The sequence below is a fragment of the Clinocottus analis genome, unplaced genomic scaffold (genome assembly GCF_023055335.1).
Source record: "Clinocottus analis isolate CAN_PGR_092001 unplaced genomic scaffold, fCliAna1.0.p SCAF_18, whole genome shotgun sequence".
Classification (NCBI taxonomy): Eukaryota; Metazoa; Chordata; class Actinopteri; order Perciformes; family Cottidae; genus Clinocottus; species Clinocottus analis.
Genome location: NW_027175909.1, coordinates 13,937,920 through 13,953,635, shown reverse-complemented (window position 1 = coordinate 13,953,635; position 15,716 = coordinate 13,937,920). Strand labels below are relative to the sequence as shown.

At 50.2% G+C, this 15,716-nt stretch overlaps 1 protein-coding gene across 2 annotated transcripts in view; it reads right to left on the bottom strand.

The window, feature by feature from the left end:
• The window catches only part of gli3 (GLI family zinc finger 3), a 92,947-nt gene that overhangs the window by 41,177 nt on the left and 36,054 nt on the right, over positions 1-15,716 (bottom strand). For both annotated transcript variants that reach the window (XM_068581831.1, XM_068581832.1), the window contains exon 4: positions 2,537-2,642. In XM_068581831.1, the coding sequence (XP_068437932.1) occupies positions 2,537-2,642 (106 nt within the window). The remainder of the gene's footprint in view (positions 1-2,536; positions 2,643-15,716) is intronic.

The following is a 15,716-nucleotide window of genomic DNA, read 5'->3' as shown; positions in this document are numbered from 1 at the left end:
TGAAGGCAAATTAAGTGTCAAGCAGCTAATACGGAGCATATTTCATTTTACGAGCTTTTAATTTAATTCTACCGCCTCGTTTTTTTCCGCCGGCGCCCCCCGTTAGCCGCGCGGCTAACGCTCGCTCCCCATAAATAAACATGTTTCAATTAGGCCCTTCGCGGTAATAGGATACGATTCCGTTCATTTGCCACGTATTGTGATGGCGGACGTCTCGTCGCGGCGGCGAGGAAACAAGCTGCTGGGCGTTCGCCGGTGTGTGCGTTTGTCTCCGGACACACGGACGCCCAGCGGTGGATGGCGTTGCGCGCGCGGCGGCGGAAGGGGGGGGGGGGGAAGCCGAGCTGGATTGATGGAACAGCCGCAGGGGCCGAACCCAACTGTAATTACAGGCCGTAATGAGAGGCTGCATGGGGAAGTACTGCAATAATAGTCCCTGTGTACTTAGGCATATCTTTGAGAGGGCTAATAACGATTAATTCTGCTCACCGAGGAGAACTTGCTTTAAAACAATTCAATATTTCTCCATAAGTCGCCTTCCTGTCCTCACATTTCCCTGAGGCGACAGCTATGTACGTTGACTGCCTCTATTTGCTCGACCCGGGTTGCAACGAGCAACACCACCGAGCCCGATGCGTCACTTTTAAATCCTCCGTTGTAGCTCCACGGCCCTGAAGTTTGGCTAAAAAACTTGCGTCAAAGCCGAAACTTAGAAGTGCAATTAAATGTAATTTGCCATCAGGTGGTTGGACCCAGCTGTAATACTTCTCACACGGAGGAATACGGTGCAGCTTTTTTTTTTTTAATCAAGAAGGCAATATCGCCATCGCAAAGACACAAAAGTAGTCAGAGAACATTTCTGCATGAAACCCACGTAAGTTTACAGATAACGTGCATGACAGCGGGTGCCACGGATTTAAATAACGCCGGCCACTAAGCAGCTGTCTTATAATAATGACAAATAGTTCCCCTCGGCGTGGCGAGTCACATTAAACAGCTCTATGCTTAATGGCGTGGATAAATAGGCCGTAAGTAGCACGGCAGAGCGCGGCCGTGTTTCCACTGACAGCGCAACCGAGCGCGCAGATAACGCCTGTCCGGACGGAGTGACTGAAGACACCGGCGCCGCGTAACTTCTCCCCCACCCCCTCCCTTAATTCAATTCCCTGGCTCCGTGTTGTCCCCCCTCCACCTCCTCTTCCTCCTCCTCCTCCTCATTTCTCCCCACCCCCCTCCCTAACCTGTGCTCCGCATCGTGCCAAACCACTCCTGACGGATAACAAGCCCGGCTGTTTGTTCAAGCCTGTGTTGCCGGCGCGTGTTCGCCCCATTATCTCTGCATAAGCTAAATGCTAAATTATATTTGCCATTTTGTTTGCAGTGACACGGGGCATCAATCACCTCCCTTTTTTTTGTGTTTTTATTTCCTCGCCTCTCTCTCCCTCCCCTCCCCTGCTGCAGCCCCTGAGCAGGAGATGAGGGGTTGAGAGGTAGGGTGGGCCGGAGGTGGGGAGGCGGAGAGGGGCATAAAAAATTCATTACGCTTAGTGGCACATCAGCAAGGGAGAGATATGACTCTTGAGGAGGAGAAAAGAGTGGCGGAGGAGGAAGAGGAGGGGGGAGTTGATAATGATGAAGAATATCAAACATAATGCGGCCCAAGTAGCTGCCCCGTCCAATTTGTCCTCGTCGCGCCGTGATCGCTTCCTCCGTGTCTGCGGGTAAAGGAAACAAGCGCCGCCGCGAGGACGACGAGGCTCCTTTTTTTTTTTTTCCCCCGAGTGGTACCGCTCACCGGACTGACGCGAGGAATACAAATGAGTAAAAGACAGAGAGTGAAAAGAGGGGAGTAATAAAAAACATTTTTTGTAAAAAAGAGTAACTTGTGCATGAGTGTACGTAAGTAGGCGAGCCGAAGGAATGCTTTGAGGTTCTCCGCTGACCTGGACGGCACCGTCAGAAGGGAAATACAAGAGTACTGTAACAAGACTTTCCGCTCTCCCCTCACGAGGTACGACGCCGTGTTTTGCCCGCTACTTCACGTTTGATTGGCTGCGGCGTGGGGTGGTTAGCGGGCGTACAGCCTCGCGTGTCAGGAGCTCGTCTGTGTCTGTCAGAGACGAGGTGGATGTCAGCGGAGGCTTCCTCCTCCTGACAGGGCTTGATCACTGCTCTTATGAGGATCGCACGCTCCCAGGCTCCCACCCCTTCCCTCCCTTCGCCCCGCTCTCATTTCCTGCATCTCTGACACATGTTCATTTGCGTGTCTCTGACATGCGGATCGTGTTGCGCGCGTTCAGGGGCCGTGGCCTTTTGATCCTGGAAAAAAAGGCAAAGAGAGGCGCCCGGCAGCCACGTCGGAGGAGGACGCTCCACGCCCACGGGCGGAAAAAGGAAGTTTAGGAGCTTGATTTGTATCGCCATTAGGCGAGTGGGGAGCACGGGAGTGATGTGTGCGAGTGTGTGTGTGTGTGATGCGGCTGAATCAAACGTGTTCCCAGGTATGATGAGTGTGTGTGTGATGGGTTTGACTTACACATGAAGAGGGGGCACGGGGGAAGGCTCGTAGATGTAACGTCCCTGGGTATGTCTGTCGTCGATTGGCACGGGAGGATGGAAGGTGGGGAAGAACTGCGGTGCCGCTGTAATAGAATAACAGGAAGAGAGAGAAAAATAAATATGAGACGTTTTCTTTACACTTTGCAAGACCCCCGGTTCTTCTTCTGCGGCTGTGTTCCCTCCTCGGCTAATCTAAATAGCCGCTGTAATGAAAGGCAGCGGGATGATGGCTATCTTTCCGCGGACCCACCCCAAATGAGACCTCATTAAAAGCTCCAAAATGTTCGCTGAGGAAGTCTTTGCAAATGTCTCAAGGCTGATAGAACTCACAATAAGCGGCGATAAATAGCCGTAAAGGAAAGCAGCCAAATGGCATGTTTCTCCCCTTCACCAAGCATAATATGGTTTTGCACAAAGGATAACGTCTAAGTACGAGCCACGAAACGCACAAAAACGAGAACAAAAACATCCTTTTTCCGTTTCAGTGTTTAGTCACAACCGCCAGAGAGAATCGAGAGGCTTCTCTTTTTTTTTTGGTTTTTGTTCTCCCTCCAGATAAAACATTGAAACATTTGCATAATATGAGCTTCCAAGTTGTTTCTCTATTTTTACCCGCTGAGATTGCCACCAGACTGAATTCTCGTCGTCTAACCTGAACTGCACTCACGCACCGCGATCCGACCGACTACAAAGTTGGAGATTTGCGTCGCAACTTCCATTGTCGGACGAGTTGCGACGCGCGAACACATTTCGCGAAACTGCAAATGGCTTAAAACCTGCACGGAAAGACCCAAACACGCCACACAGAGAGGTCCACGGGGCAAACAATCCACCTTCTCATACATACATGAACTCAATGCCAGAACACGCCACTTTACTGCTTTAGACGGACACCCTTGCCAAGTTGCGTATCGCCGCCCTGAGGCCGAGCGTGTGTCAACATCTGCATACCTTCAAGTCTCCGAGGCCGCGAGCTATGTGTGTTTTTGCTTGTAAACATTTTGGCAGTGTGCGCCAAGAGGGCGGCCGGCCAACCGCGGCGGGTGGTGTGCCCCGACAGCTCTGTGCGAGTGTTTTGCTCGACGCCAAACGCAGCTGCGTCGCAGCAGGTGTTGATCAACCTCTCAGGTGTGCTTACCTCATCGCTAAGTCATTCATTTTGGGAGAGCGACTGCCGTCGGCTTGAGCCGACACAGCTCCGACTTTATACTAATGCGGTTTATAATAGTGCATATTAATGTATGAGAGAGCAGCATGCACGGCTATGTCAACAGAGAACGGGGGCGACTCGCATAACAACGCACACAAAAGGAAGAGTGACTTCATTCTACTTACTCACCGTATATCACTGCTCCGCTGCTATATCAATGCACTGCATGTAGTATGGCTCTTCTATAAAGTGAGGGGACTTCATGGAAGAAAGCAGCAGACAGCTGAAACACCCTGACTTTAAGTCTCCTCTCCTCATGTGGAGCTCCAAGAGATACCGAGATACCCGGGTGATGTAACCCGAGTACCACTCTAAGACTTTGGAAAGCTCGCGTCTCAGAGCCAAAGACAACATTGTACATCTGTTTTCACACGCTATATAGCGCTCCCCGTGATAAGAAAACACACCCGGACATGTTGGTGGAGTGTCCCTTTAAGTCTGAAACAGCGGCTCCCTGGAGCGTGCATAAAGACACACACACACACACACACACCTGTGGCCGAGAGGCGGACCCCCCTGCAACAGTTGATGACCCAGAAAGCAGCATTTGAAGCAATCTGCTGGATGTGGGTCTTTTAAGCTCTTGCATGACGAGGGACTAACTTGTTGAGGAGGAGATGTGTTGGCTTTTCAGATGAGGAATCAAGTGAAATAATGCACTCCAAATTCACTTTAACCACATATTTCTTTAGAGTGTGCTCAAAATGAGTACATATAAAACTTTTCTTGAATGGGTTTCCGTCTTGTTTTCCGAATCGCAACGCTACATGTTAGTGGTAAAACTCTTCAAAGCAGCTCTGGCAACTATCTGACCACTCTGTCTCTCTCTGTCTGTTTGATCGTTTCCTCCTGATGACTCAGTTTTGGCTCGGCTCACCTCGGCCGAGCTGCTGAAGAGGAAGGGAGGGAGGGAGGGATGAGGGTTTCTGGGCTAGAGAGGGAGAGAGAGAGACGGGCTGCTCGTGGAGTCTGAGCTTTGTTTACTCTGCGCACAGCTCCTCGGCCCTCGGCTGTCAGGAGTCGGAAGCGAACCTTTCAGGTCCGTGTTCAGGCTCGACGGGAGTGAAAAGCCTCGTGTCCTCTAATCTCACTGCACTCTAAACTGACCTCTGTCCTGTTAGGTAATGAGCGATGACTGGAGAGAGATTACAAACTGTGAAATCATTTTAAAGACGCCACACACACACACACACACACACCTACGATCCCACATCCGCCTCTCCTCATTGAATTACCCAGATCCCCCCTCTGTTTATGTCTCTGGAGCTCCTCACTCGGCACAGCCCCGCTGCCATGGACTAGACTCCTTTTTTCTTCTTCTTCCCCCTTCATCACTCTTTCCTTCCCTCCCTCCGTCCCTCCCCTCCCCTCCCCTCCCTTTGGCTCGCCGGGGGCCACATTGGCAAACCGCTCCGCCGAGGTTTATTTAAATCAAACTCTGAAGTTTACTTTAACCGCGGCCCTATCTAAATAGAGCCTGCCACCTCTTTTTTACGCCAGCGCGGCTCTCCATTAGCGAGGCAAACAGCTCCGTGTCACTAGAGGGAATGTATACAGTCGCAAAGAGAACAGAGAGGGCGAATGAGAGAGAGAGAGAGAAGGGGGGAGACAGCATCCTGCAATCCATCTCCAGTATTTCCTGTAGGGACTCCTTACTGTTTACTCCGGGGCTAAATTGCCCCTGCTCTTCTGGATATTCACGTTTTGTTTTTTTTACCTCATCTCTCTCCGATACAGAGTACAGCTGGAGGGCGCGTCGGGAAGCCGGCGCACGCGCCGCCGCAGCCTTTACCTTCCCACTGCGGCCACACACACACACACACACACACACACACACACACTCACACACACACCACACATCCGGCATTCCCGAGGAAAAGCGGACAGTTTTGTACTGGCTGCATTTGGTGAACCGCTAACAGAGCGAGACGGGTTGAAGAAGTCAGGAACACAGCGTATCATAGTTTGAGAACTTTTTTCTTTCAAATAGAGAACATTTCGTATCGCTCTCCACCAACTCGTCCGCTCTTCAGAACTCTTCTCAGACATTTTAATGACTCCGGAAGCAGCAGTATTCATTTTTTGGTGTACTTTTTTTTTTTGAGCAAAGAGATGGAAGTCATTAAGAGATGATTACAAATGGGTCTTAATGAAAGGGCAATTAGAGGCAAACTTTGACCAGGCTCATTAATTCTAATTCAACACCAACACACCGTGCGCAAGACCAAAAGCCAGCTTCCCCTTCATTAAAGAGAGGATGGTAATTGCCTTGTCCTTTATTGGACACTTGAATAATTTCAAAAGAGGGGTGGGGGGGAGGACAAGGGGAGGATAAAGCCTAAAGCACATCATTTGCAATATCCTTATTGGTTAATCTCCTTTCATAATGGCAGTTTTCCCCACAAAGGATCTGCACTGTGCTTTTGGGACGCGCGTGATGTGATACTCGAGGACAACTCGAGCCGTCGCTCACAATCCTGATTCGGGTTTTGATAACACACAAACAATTTCTCATCTTCCTCTTTTTGTTGTCAACTCAGCATTGTGAGTTTATTGTCTTGACTGCTAAAACCCCGGCTCCTCCACCTCCTCCTCCTCCTCCTCCTCTTCTTCCTCTGGCGAAGGTTCACCGACTGCTCCAACGGAGCGTCACCCGCCAGCCGAGGACCGAGCGCTCCTCCGCAAACGCCGCGCTTCTCGCCGACGCCAGAGCACAAAGAGCCAGTGACAGATTGTCATAAGCGACTATGAGGCGGAGTGAGAAAAAGGGGGCTGCCGGGGCCCCTGCTCCAGAGGGTTTTGTGCATCGCTAATGTGGAACATATGAAGCCTGTGTGCCGGGGCTGCGACTGCCAGATTTCATTATGCCACCTCTCTCCCCGCTCGTGATCTCACCGCTCAGGCGCGCTCGTCTGCGCCGAGGCCCACAGTTACGCCATAACTCTGCAACACTTCGCCGAGCGTGCGAAAAGATGCTCCAGACGCCGTCTGTTTATTGAAAACAATAACACGGACGGGACTTTTTGCAAACAACAGGACAATGCAGAGTGTGACTGGAGATGGCACCTTGAAGTATTTGTACTTTCAAGTGGTCTCCGACTATAAAAAACAAAAAAAAAACCTTTTTAAATTTACACCAGCACACTTTGCAAGTGGTTTGTCAGCTCTGAGATGCCGTAGAAAAGTGGACCCGGCTCCCTTTTGTGGATACAAAGGACTCGCAAGCCAACGGAAACACAACTATTCTTCGCTTTTAGGTGATGTCACACCCAGTGAATAAGCTATTCCGTTTACTGCCCTCCACAGGAAGTCACCCGGGGAGAGAAATCAATCAATTCTTTGCCATAAAATAATAAATGAATCGCACTTTAATCAAAATAACTCTCAAAGTTAACGCTTCAGCTCCAGGGCATCTTTCAGTGAGCACAGATGTGACGTACCGGCTAACAGAATGTGAGCCTTTCTCAAGCGCCGGTACAAAAACTACAAACCGTGTGAGGAGGTTGGAGAAGCCCCCGTGCATGCAGACTATCAGCCCAAATAGTTTGGACGCCGGCTCCCTCGTGAAAGCCGAATTCTCCCTCTGATCAACCCCTTCACACCCCGTCCTCTCATCGTGTTTGCTTACACTGAGACCTCAAGCTGTTTGGACATGTAAATAACACTTTCCGGGACTGTGTAGCCGGGCTCAATGGGAGTTGCTGTTGACTTTTGGAGCGCTTTTGGCTTTAATTACGGGGGTCCCAGATTGTTTCAGGTCTAATGGCCTAATTACCGCTGTATAAATTAGCCTAATGTTCTTTGCCGTGCACAGCTTTCTGTACTGTATGCGATGCTTGGGCGCCAGAACAGAGAGAGGCTTTTATTCGGCAAAGAGCAATGGTACGAAGGAGGGAGAAGAAAGCGAGCGGAGAGGTTAAATAACAGAAGAATGTTAAGTGTTGCCTTGCCAATCTCTCTGCCATTCATCATATAAACAAGGCTGGCAGATCACACTCTGCCCTTCCTCTGTAAATCAATAGATTTTTTTCTCTCTCTCTCTCTCTCTCTCTCCCTTCCGCTGTGTTCTCCTCTGTTTTTTCCGCTTTCTCCGTCTCTCTCTTGCTCAATCGCTCTCACACCCTTGAACACGAACCATCTCTCTGCGGGTAAAAGTAATTAACATAAGGGGGAAAGAGAAAGTGAGTAGTGAAGTGGAAAAAAAGAGGAGAATTGTCAGCTATATGCACGATAAACAGGCTCCCTGTTTCTCGTATACATTCCATCGCCGCTCGCTGTCACAAGTCATTTGTTTGTCTAGACCGAACAAGTCGGTGAACGGACATCAGTTCTCCTCACGGTGATACATGTCTGTGCATATTTGCACTGGGGACTTTAATGTTTGGGCAGGTTATCTCCATCTTTTGTGCCCATAGTATAAAGTTTAGGATCATGTAAGCTTTTGTATGAAAGCAAGTGTTCGAGTGGATGTAAGGCTTTTATTCTGAAAAATGGAAAGCGAGGTGCGGATTGTCTTCCGCCGAAGAAAACCATCGGGAGAAAATGAGAACACGATGCTTCGTTCGTTCGTTCTGCCAAGCCGACGACTTCTTCATCCTCGTCTTTGTTCTCGCCCGAAACATTTCTCCGCACCTCTCTTTCCGTTTTCCCCCTTCAGAATAAAAGCCATACGACGTACACTCGAACACTGCTTTCATAGAAAAGCTTACAATCATTTTCTTAATCAAGGCACGAGAATAGCGTCCACTTGACCTGCGACGATTCCCCGCCGAGATGTATACAAGAGTGCAATTTTTTGCAGATGTGGATCCCCTGGTGGATTCATCTGAATAACGTCCAGTCAGAACCCTTGATTTTGAGGATGAAGAAGATTGAGGAGCAGGCTGAGCGGCTCCTCGACCCCTTCCCTTCTCCATAAGTCACACAAATATCTTCATGGAACTCCAGCATCTGCAAGACATTTACCCCGGCCGAGTCAATCTTAACAAATTGCACGCCAGCACGAGGGTTGCTATACAGAGTGGAGCTAAGCACGCACACCCGCTCTTCCAGGGGCCCCACAGCACCCCCTCCCTCCCCACCTCCATCCCTTCCTCCCCATGTATCCCAGTGTGGGTCGGGGGAGTGAAGGTTATTTCGCGAGGCCTCTGCGGAGCGCCAATCTATCTCCTACATTTGGTGAATTTCTCCAGATTGGGATAAGCTGGGGGAACAGAACAAAGCGCTGTGCGTTGCACACCCCCCACCACCGCCACCCTTTCTACCCGACCCCATCCTCCTCCGCCCCACCCAGCTCGGGAGAGATTTACACAGCAGTTTAGTAGCTGAAACACTGCGCTACACCTCTTTCCCCTTCCTTCTCTTCATCCCTCACATCTGTCGATCTCCTCCTCTCCAAACAGCGATGCCTCTCAGAGAGAAGGGAGTTGATTTAAACCCCAGGTTAACCCACCAGGACTTTGCTACATATATTTTGCTTCAACTCCCCGCTGTGTGATTTATTCTCCTCATACACAAGGCCGCTTTTGGGTTTGATCCTCTTTGAGATCTTTATTTAGAGATCGGGGTCGGGGTCACCCCTCCCACCCCAAAAGAAAATAAGCATTTTGTCCACAATCTGTTTTTTAAAGACTCCCTTTAAATGTATCATAAATGTATGATAAATTATTTGGATTTACTACGACGCCTATTTATGAGCCAAGGTCGTATCAGTGACAGTGTTCATGATTGCCACGGCTGTATCAGGCTGCCGGGTGACAGACTGACCCTCCATAGCCCCGCCCCCCCCCCGCGTCACCCCTCCTCTCCGGGCCGCTACGAAGGTGATACTGAAAACTGCATGCAGCCGTGTGATAGCGACTGTGAGGCTAATACACCTGCATTACAATAACACTCTAGGCTGCTCGGAGAGGAGGGGGGGGGGGAGGTGGACCGGATAGCTTCTCAATTTTTTGAATCACGCCGAGAGGCCACTGACCAACGCCGGTCATTTTAATGCAATTTTGTCGACAAAGAAATCCCCACGCGGACCTCGAGTAGAGTTCTTTATTCGTATTCTGTGCTTTGAATATCAGCTCGCGGAGACTTTAATCTTGGTTAAGCGTAGTAATCCATCACGGGGAGTGTTGTGTCACCTTTATTTTAATGTCAGAGTTGCGTATTATCACATGTGATTAAAAGAAGGGGCTGCTTTTTTAAAGTTTTTTTTCCAAGGGCATCCAAGATTTCACGTTATTTTATCACGTCAGAATAAAGGATGTCGTCTCTTGCGATTTCAGCGTCTCGATCTTGGACCAAACAACTAAAGGGTCTGGACACTGTATCTCCAGCAGGTTGTACGTCTTAGTGGGAAAACCAACGGCCGTCTGGAAGGTTTGAAATCCATCCTAGAATATATCGTATCCTTTGGAAAATAGTTCATTCAAAACCTCCAGTGCTGCCCTTTTTAATATGTTTGACATTCAAATGGTATTTCCCCCTGTACTGTAAGTCTATTACTCTATTTTCCACCAAACCCATACAGACATTAGACAAAGTCTGTGCAGGCCCCTAGAGGTGCGTGGCCATTATTTGGGCTAATGGAGGAAACTGTGTGTCACGGAGCAAAAGATAAAGCCCAGTGTCACAGCAATCTGACAAATGGCCGCCGGACTGCGCGGGGGCCAGACAGAGGTCGATGCTTCTGCACCAATTAGGTCTTTGGGAGTGCAACAACAGCTGGATCACCTCTCTGATTCCCTCTCTTTTCCAATCTGCGTTCCAGTCACCTTCGCCTCACTCCCCCCCCCTCCTCTCGCTCTCTCTCTCGCGTCGTCTTCCTAATTCTCTCCGTTAATCCTGCTCGCCTTCATCTCGTTTTTTCTTCCTCGCCTCTCTCGTTATTCAAAGCGCATCCTCCTGATCTCTCTCTCCCCTTTGCCTCCTCGCAGCATCCCCAAAAAACAAGGACAAAGTTGTAATCCATTTACTGCACCGCCCCCCCCCCCCTTCCCTCCTCCTCCCCGTCAACACATTCCACCCAAATAATCCTAAAAGACTTACAAGCGGGCCGAGGTACTATCAAGGGAAAGGGGTTGTGAAAGAAGAGGCAGAATGCACAGGGGAAGGAGAGGAAGGAGAGAGAGGAGAAAACATACAAGCGTGAGTGGAGGAGAGCGAGGCAACAGACGGAGGGGGAACTTGTGTCACAGTGATTTTGAGTCTTTGTCACGCAGGTGGCGCCCAGGGGTTCCCCTCAGCCCGGGCAGAGAGACAAACCGGGGGCCCATGTAAACCTTAAAGAGGATTAACCCTGCCGGAGCGCTTTAATGAGACCTGAAAGTGCCGGGCACCGGAGAGGCCCGACTGATTGAGCCGCGCTCGACTCGGCTCCCCGACGGCCCGCCACCGGCCCCGTGGCCCCGGCAGCGCCGCCGCCGCCGCCGCCGCGGCCCACAGCTGCCCGCTCACACTGAGCCACATCAAAGCCGGCGTGTCTGGAAGAAACCCGGAGACGGGGGGAGGAGGAAGGGTGGGCATGAGGGATGGAGGAGAGAGTGAGTGAAGGAGAGGAGGAGGAGGGAGATGAGGGTGCCTGGATGGAGGAATCCCTTATCTCCTCCAGAGAGGATGCTGCTCTGTGGTGCGAGATTGTCTGGAGCTGCCACCTGTCCCAGGCATCTTTAAAGGCAACACTAAAGCCTGTGATGGGCCTGACCTCCTTGAGCTCCCATTCTTTTATGTCTCTCTTCATTTTCTGCTTTGTTACACCACTCCCCCCCCCTCCTTCTCCTTCTCCTTCTTCTCCACTCTCTCTGGCTCTTCTCTCTCTTTTTTCCCCAACCCCTCTGTCTCACTTATGCCCTCAGACTCGGCCCCTCCGACTTCCTTTCTCTCTTCTCTTCTCCAGCGATATCTCACATTTCAAACCAGGCGGCTCGGGAAAAAAAAAACATTTTAATTACACCGTGTTCATCAGCCTCCTCTTCCGTGTAGAACAATATATACTCGCGACCCTCCAGAGACGAGAGCAAGATACGGGTTGTTGGCATGACGGGATAAGGGGCGCTTATCTTTGCCACTATGTGAGAGGAATGCAAATACACACACAAAAAAACTACAAAAAAAAAAAAAGGAGCGATGAGATTTGGATATACGGGAAAAGAAAACATGAAGAAAGGCATGAAATAACTCTCCCGTAGCACACAGAGGTGATTATCCTACTGGAGACTATACCGGGTAACTTGAGGAGCGAAAGCCCCCATGAGCTTTTAGTCTTGTTGTTTTTTTAAGCATCGCGCTTAATGTTATTGTTGCTGGTGTTCGCTGCACTGGATTCTCCTTTTTGGATGGACACGATGCAGCAAATCTTCATTTTAAGCCTCCACAACGTCAGGAAAAAAAAGTGCCATTGTCTCCCGCTCGCCTCTGTGACACGACTGCTTAACCAGTCTCATTTGAAAAGAGAGTAAAACACACACTGACAGATGTTGAGACCACGATACCAAGAAATGCTGAGTATTCTTCTCCGAACATCTTAAGTTCTCTGGAAATTCGTCTTAATTCTTCTCAGCCCCCCCCCCCCCCCCCCCTTCACATTTAATCTCATCATTGTTAATAAGCGCCGCCATTATTCTGGAAAGATATTTTGCGTCCGCACGCATCGGCTTTGTGGGAAGAGCGGCACATGACCCTAAGATGTTTTTTTTTTGCTTTCCGCCGCACTTCAAACTCTGCTTAACCCCCTTAAATCATCATGCGCTACAAAGAGGGTGGTGGGGTGGGGGCACATGCATGTGAGAGTATGGCCTATCTTACAGCATGAGATGCCTCTAATAAGCTGTATAAAAGGGGATCATCTGATTATCCCTGGTGCGCTGGACCAAGGGGGCCGCAGCAGAGCGCAGGCCCATGTTGTTCTTTCTTGATGAAAGGAGGTGGGTGGAAGGGATCCCTCTCCGTTGCCTGCAGTGTGCCCCGGGCTTCTCTGTGCCGGCCCACCGCTGGGGGACTACATCGTGCCACCGCGCTCTAAAAGCCAATATTGAAACAATCACAAAGACAAACACTTACCCTTGAAACAGGCACGTGTCTTCTCACCCCAGGCTCTCTCCTCTGTGCTCCCCAGTTCCTTTTTTTTGTGGGGGTGGAGAGGATGTTTGAACCTGTATCCCAGCCAGCACTTGTCATGTTTAAACCAACAAGAGGCCATGAAAGTTTGTTCTCTCGCTGCAATTTCTGAAGCGTGCTCCGCTGGAACTTTTTTTTCTTTCCACAAACGCTCTTTTTTTCTTCTTCTTCTTTCCATACCCTCCCGGTATTTTCAAGACATATGGAAAAGTCCAGGGGCCGTATGAACCGAGGGGCCGAGGCGCTGTAATTAAGTGCGGGGAGCGGAGAGGCCATTGTTGTGCGGATCACGTTCAGTTCGGTGACAGCCGGCTCACTCAGTTCAGTGGTCAGCTGCATTTTTGATATCACGGCAGACAGACTGACGCCGAAGGCAACGGCTCGCGAGCGCCACGGCCCAGTAGGCCTGAGATCAGCCCTGCACAGCAGTTTAGAGTTTAACCCCTGTGACTGGACACCCCACCACCCCCCCCTCCCCACCTCCAACCACCACATCATAAAAACCCCAGGACTGGTTCTTGGCGCTATGGCTCAGTGTTCCCGCTAGCTTTTCCAAGGACACAGGGCCAGTAAGTATCGCGGCCACCTTTTTTTTTTGCCACCGGGCTCAGAGAGCAGGGTTACAGCGATGCATGTGAAGGAATCCTTCAGCCAAAGGGATCCACACCTCCACTGCCTCGAGCTTAGCAGGCATGCTTTCTGAGATCAGTCAAGGGCAGCAAAGGCTTTTGTGTGGGGGATTAGGCCCTGGCAGCCAGATCTGGGTGAGATTTTTATTTGAAGGAGGTAACCCAAAGACTATCTGGGCTGATGGGCAGCCATCACAGCCTTAATAGGTTGTGTCTACTATCATTAACTGTACTTCTGCGCCATTATACTCCAGCGTTGTCGCGCTTAAAGCTTTGCAAGTTTTACTCTCCTCCCTTTTCCTTCGTTTTCCCACAAAACATTCTCAGAGCAGTTTGAACATTTGCAAGAAAGCCACTGAAAAGGACGCGCTTTAAGTCCCTCTACGGATGTGTTTAGGCTGACAAAGAAGGGCAAGTGTTTAGGAAAGAAGCACTTTAAAAAAAATAAATAAAAAAAAAGAAGATCCCCTTCGGAGGAAGCAGGAGATGCTCTGCCAGCAAGTGGGCTCACTGTTGCTGCAGGACCGCTGACCGACTAATCAGCGCACAATGTAAACAGATGTCGGCACCGCGCATCCCATTCACACTTCTACACAATTAAGATCTTAAAAAAAAAAAGAGAGAGAGACTTCTCCCTCATTAATCCTCATCTCAATCCTTTCTTCTTATCCCACAGCAAAGCCCCGTGTATTAGTGTTGTGGTAAGCGGGATGTGTGGACTCTTATCCAGTGTTTGCCCGAGAAAAGCGGCTAAGACTCAGGCATCACCACAATTAGCTAATGCTAACAATAGGGGCCGATGTTTCCTTAGCGCCTCTCTTCCTTTCTGCACTGAAGTGGGTGTAGAAAAACACAGAGTAAACACAGTCTTAGGCCACGGACGTGCGAGGAGTGGGAGAGAGAGCGAGAGCGCAAGTCTGGGTGAATAGCCGAGCTTTAGGCCCCCGAAAAAGATAAACCCCTCTTTGCTCTCGTCTCGTTGTTCGACTCCTACGCCTCCCAGAGCCTCGCCCGCCACGTTAACGACCCAGCGACCAGGTGTGGCGAAGCGGCAGGTGCCGTCTCATTTAGGCACATTAAGCACTGACACACACCGGCGCTAAGAGTAATCGGATTTACCTGGCTGTCTGCTGCGTGGCGTGGCTCACTATGCAAGCACAGCACAAAGGCTTAGGGCCCCCTCTCCATCACAAACACACACACACACACGCACACCTGGGATGAATTTAGCTAGGTGACAAAGCCCGCATGGAGAGGGACTACCGCTGGTGGAGTAAAGGCTGTGTGTGTGTGTGTGTGTGTGCTCTCCATGCGGGGATATGGAACCAGACACCAGAACAGGAGCCGGTGGCTTTTTTACACCTTGTGGCGCACGAGTGGCGACAGGCTGGTTCAAAGCAGCTGAAGGAAAGTGGGGGGGAGGGGGAGCGAAGGGTTTTTTAGGGGAACCCTTTGGTTCTGCTGACCCTCAGACCGCCGGAGCTCATGGGGATTGAGCTCTGGTGCTGGGTTCAATCAGACAGAATGGGACCGCCGCCGCCTTCAGGGACGCCCCCATGTCCTTAACACCTGGGGCCAGGAGGAGGTGTTTCACACAGCGACGCTCTCATCTCAGATCACAAGTCTGGCTGAGCCGGAGTCGGGTTCAGAAAATCGACATCAATGAAAAACACGAGAAGCGTTTCCGTCTTCGTTGATGTTATTTCTCTTCTTCCCTTTTTTTCCGTGAGGGTTTTGTTTAATTGATTCATCGATCATTTAATAAATACTAAGATGTTCAATTTGCAATGAGATAAAAAATAAAAAAAAGGGCAAACCTGAAAGTTCTGTATTAAGATGCGGCAACTTGCAAATGTTTTTGCTAAATTAAATCAAATTATTGCAAATAAGTTGACTTTTTTCACCCCAGCACTAACACTTTTTCTATTCAAATGTGGAAGAAGCGGTGCAGAAGGAGGATCAAATCTCTGTTCCTCTCGCCTGCAGCTTCGCAGCGAGCATCACTGCGCCCTCCTCCACTCTGTATGATTGCAAGTCGTCCGGCCTCTTGAGCCCCAATGCACAAAGAAAGCCTCTTGAAGCTCCGCGGCCCTTTTGACTCTTCCTGCTGCTTTTGAACTCTCCATTTCAGACTGTGACTTTTCCACATGACCCCAAGCCTCAGAGTGACCCCCCCCCCCCCCTCCCTTCCTCTCTCTTTCTCCCCCCAC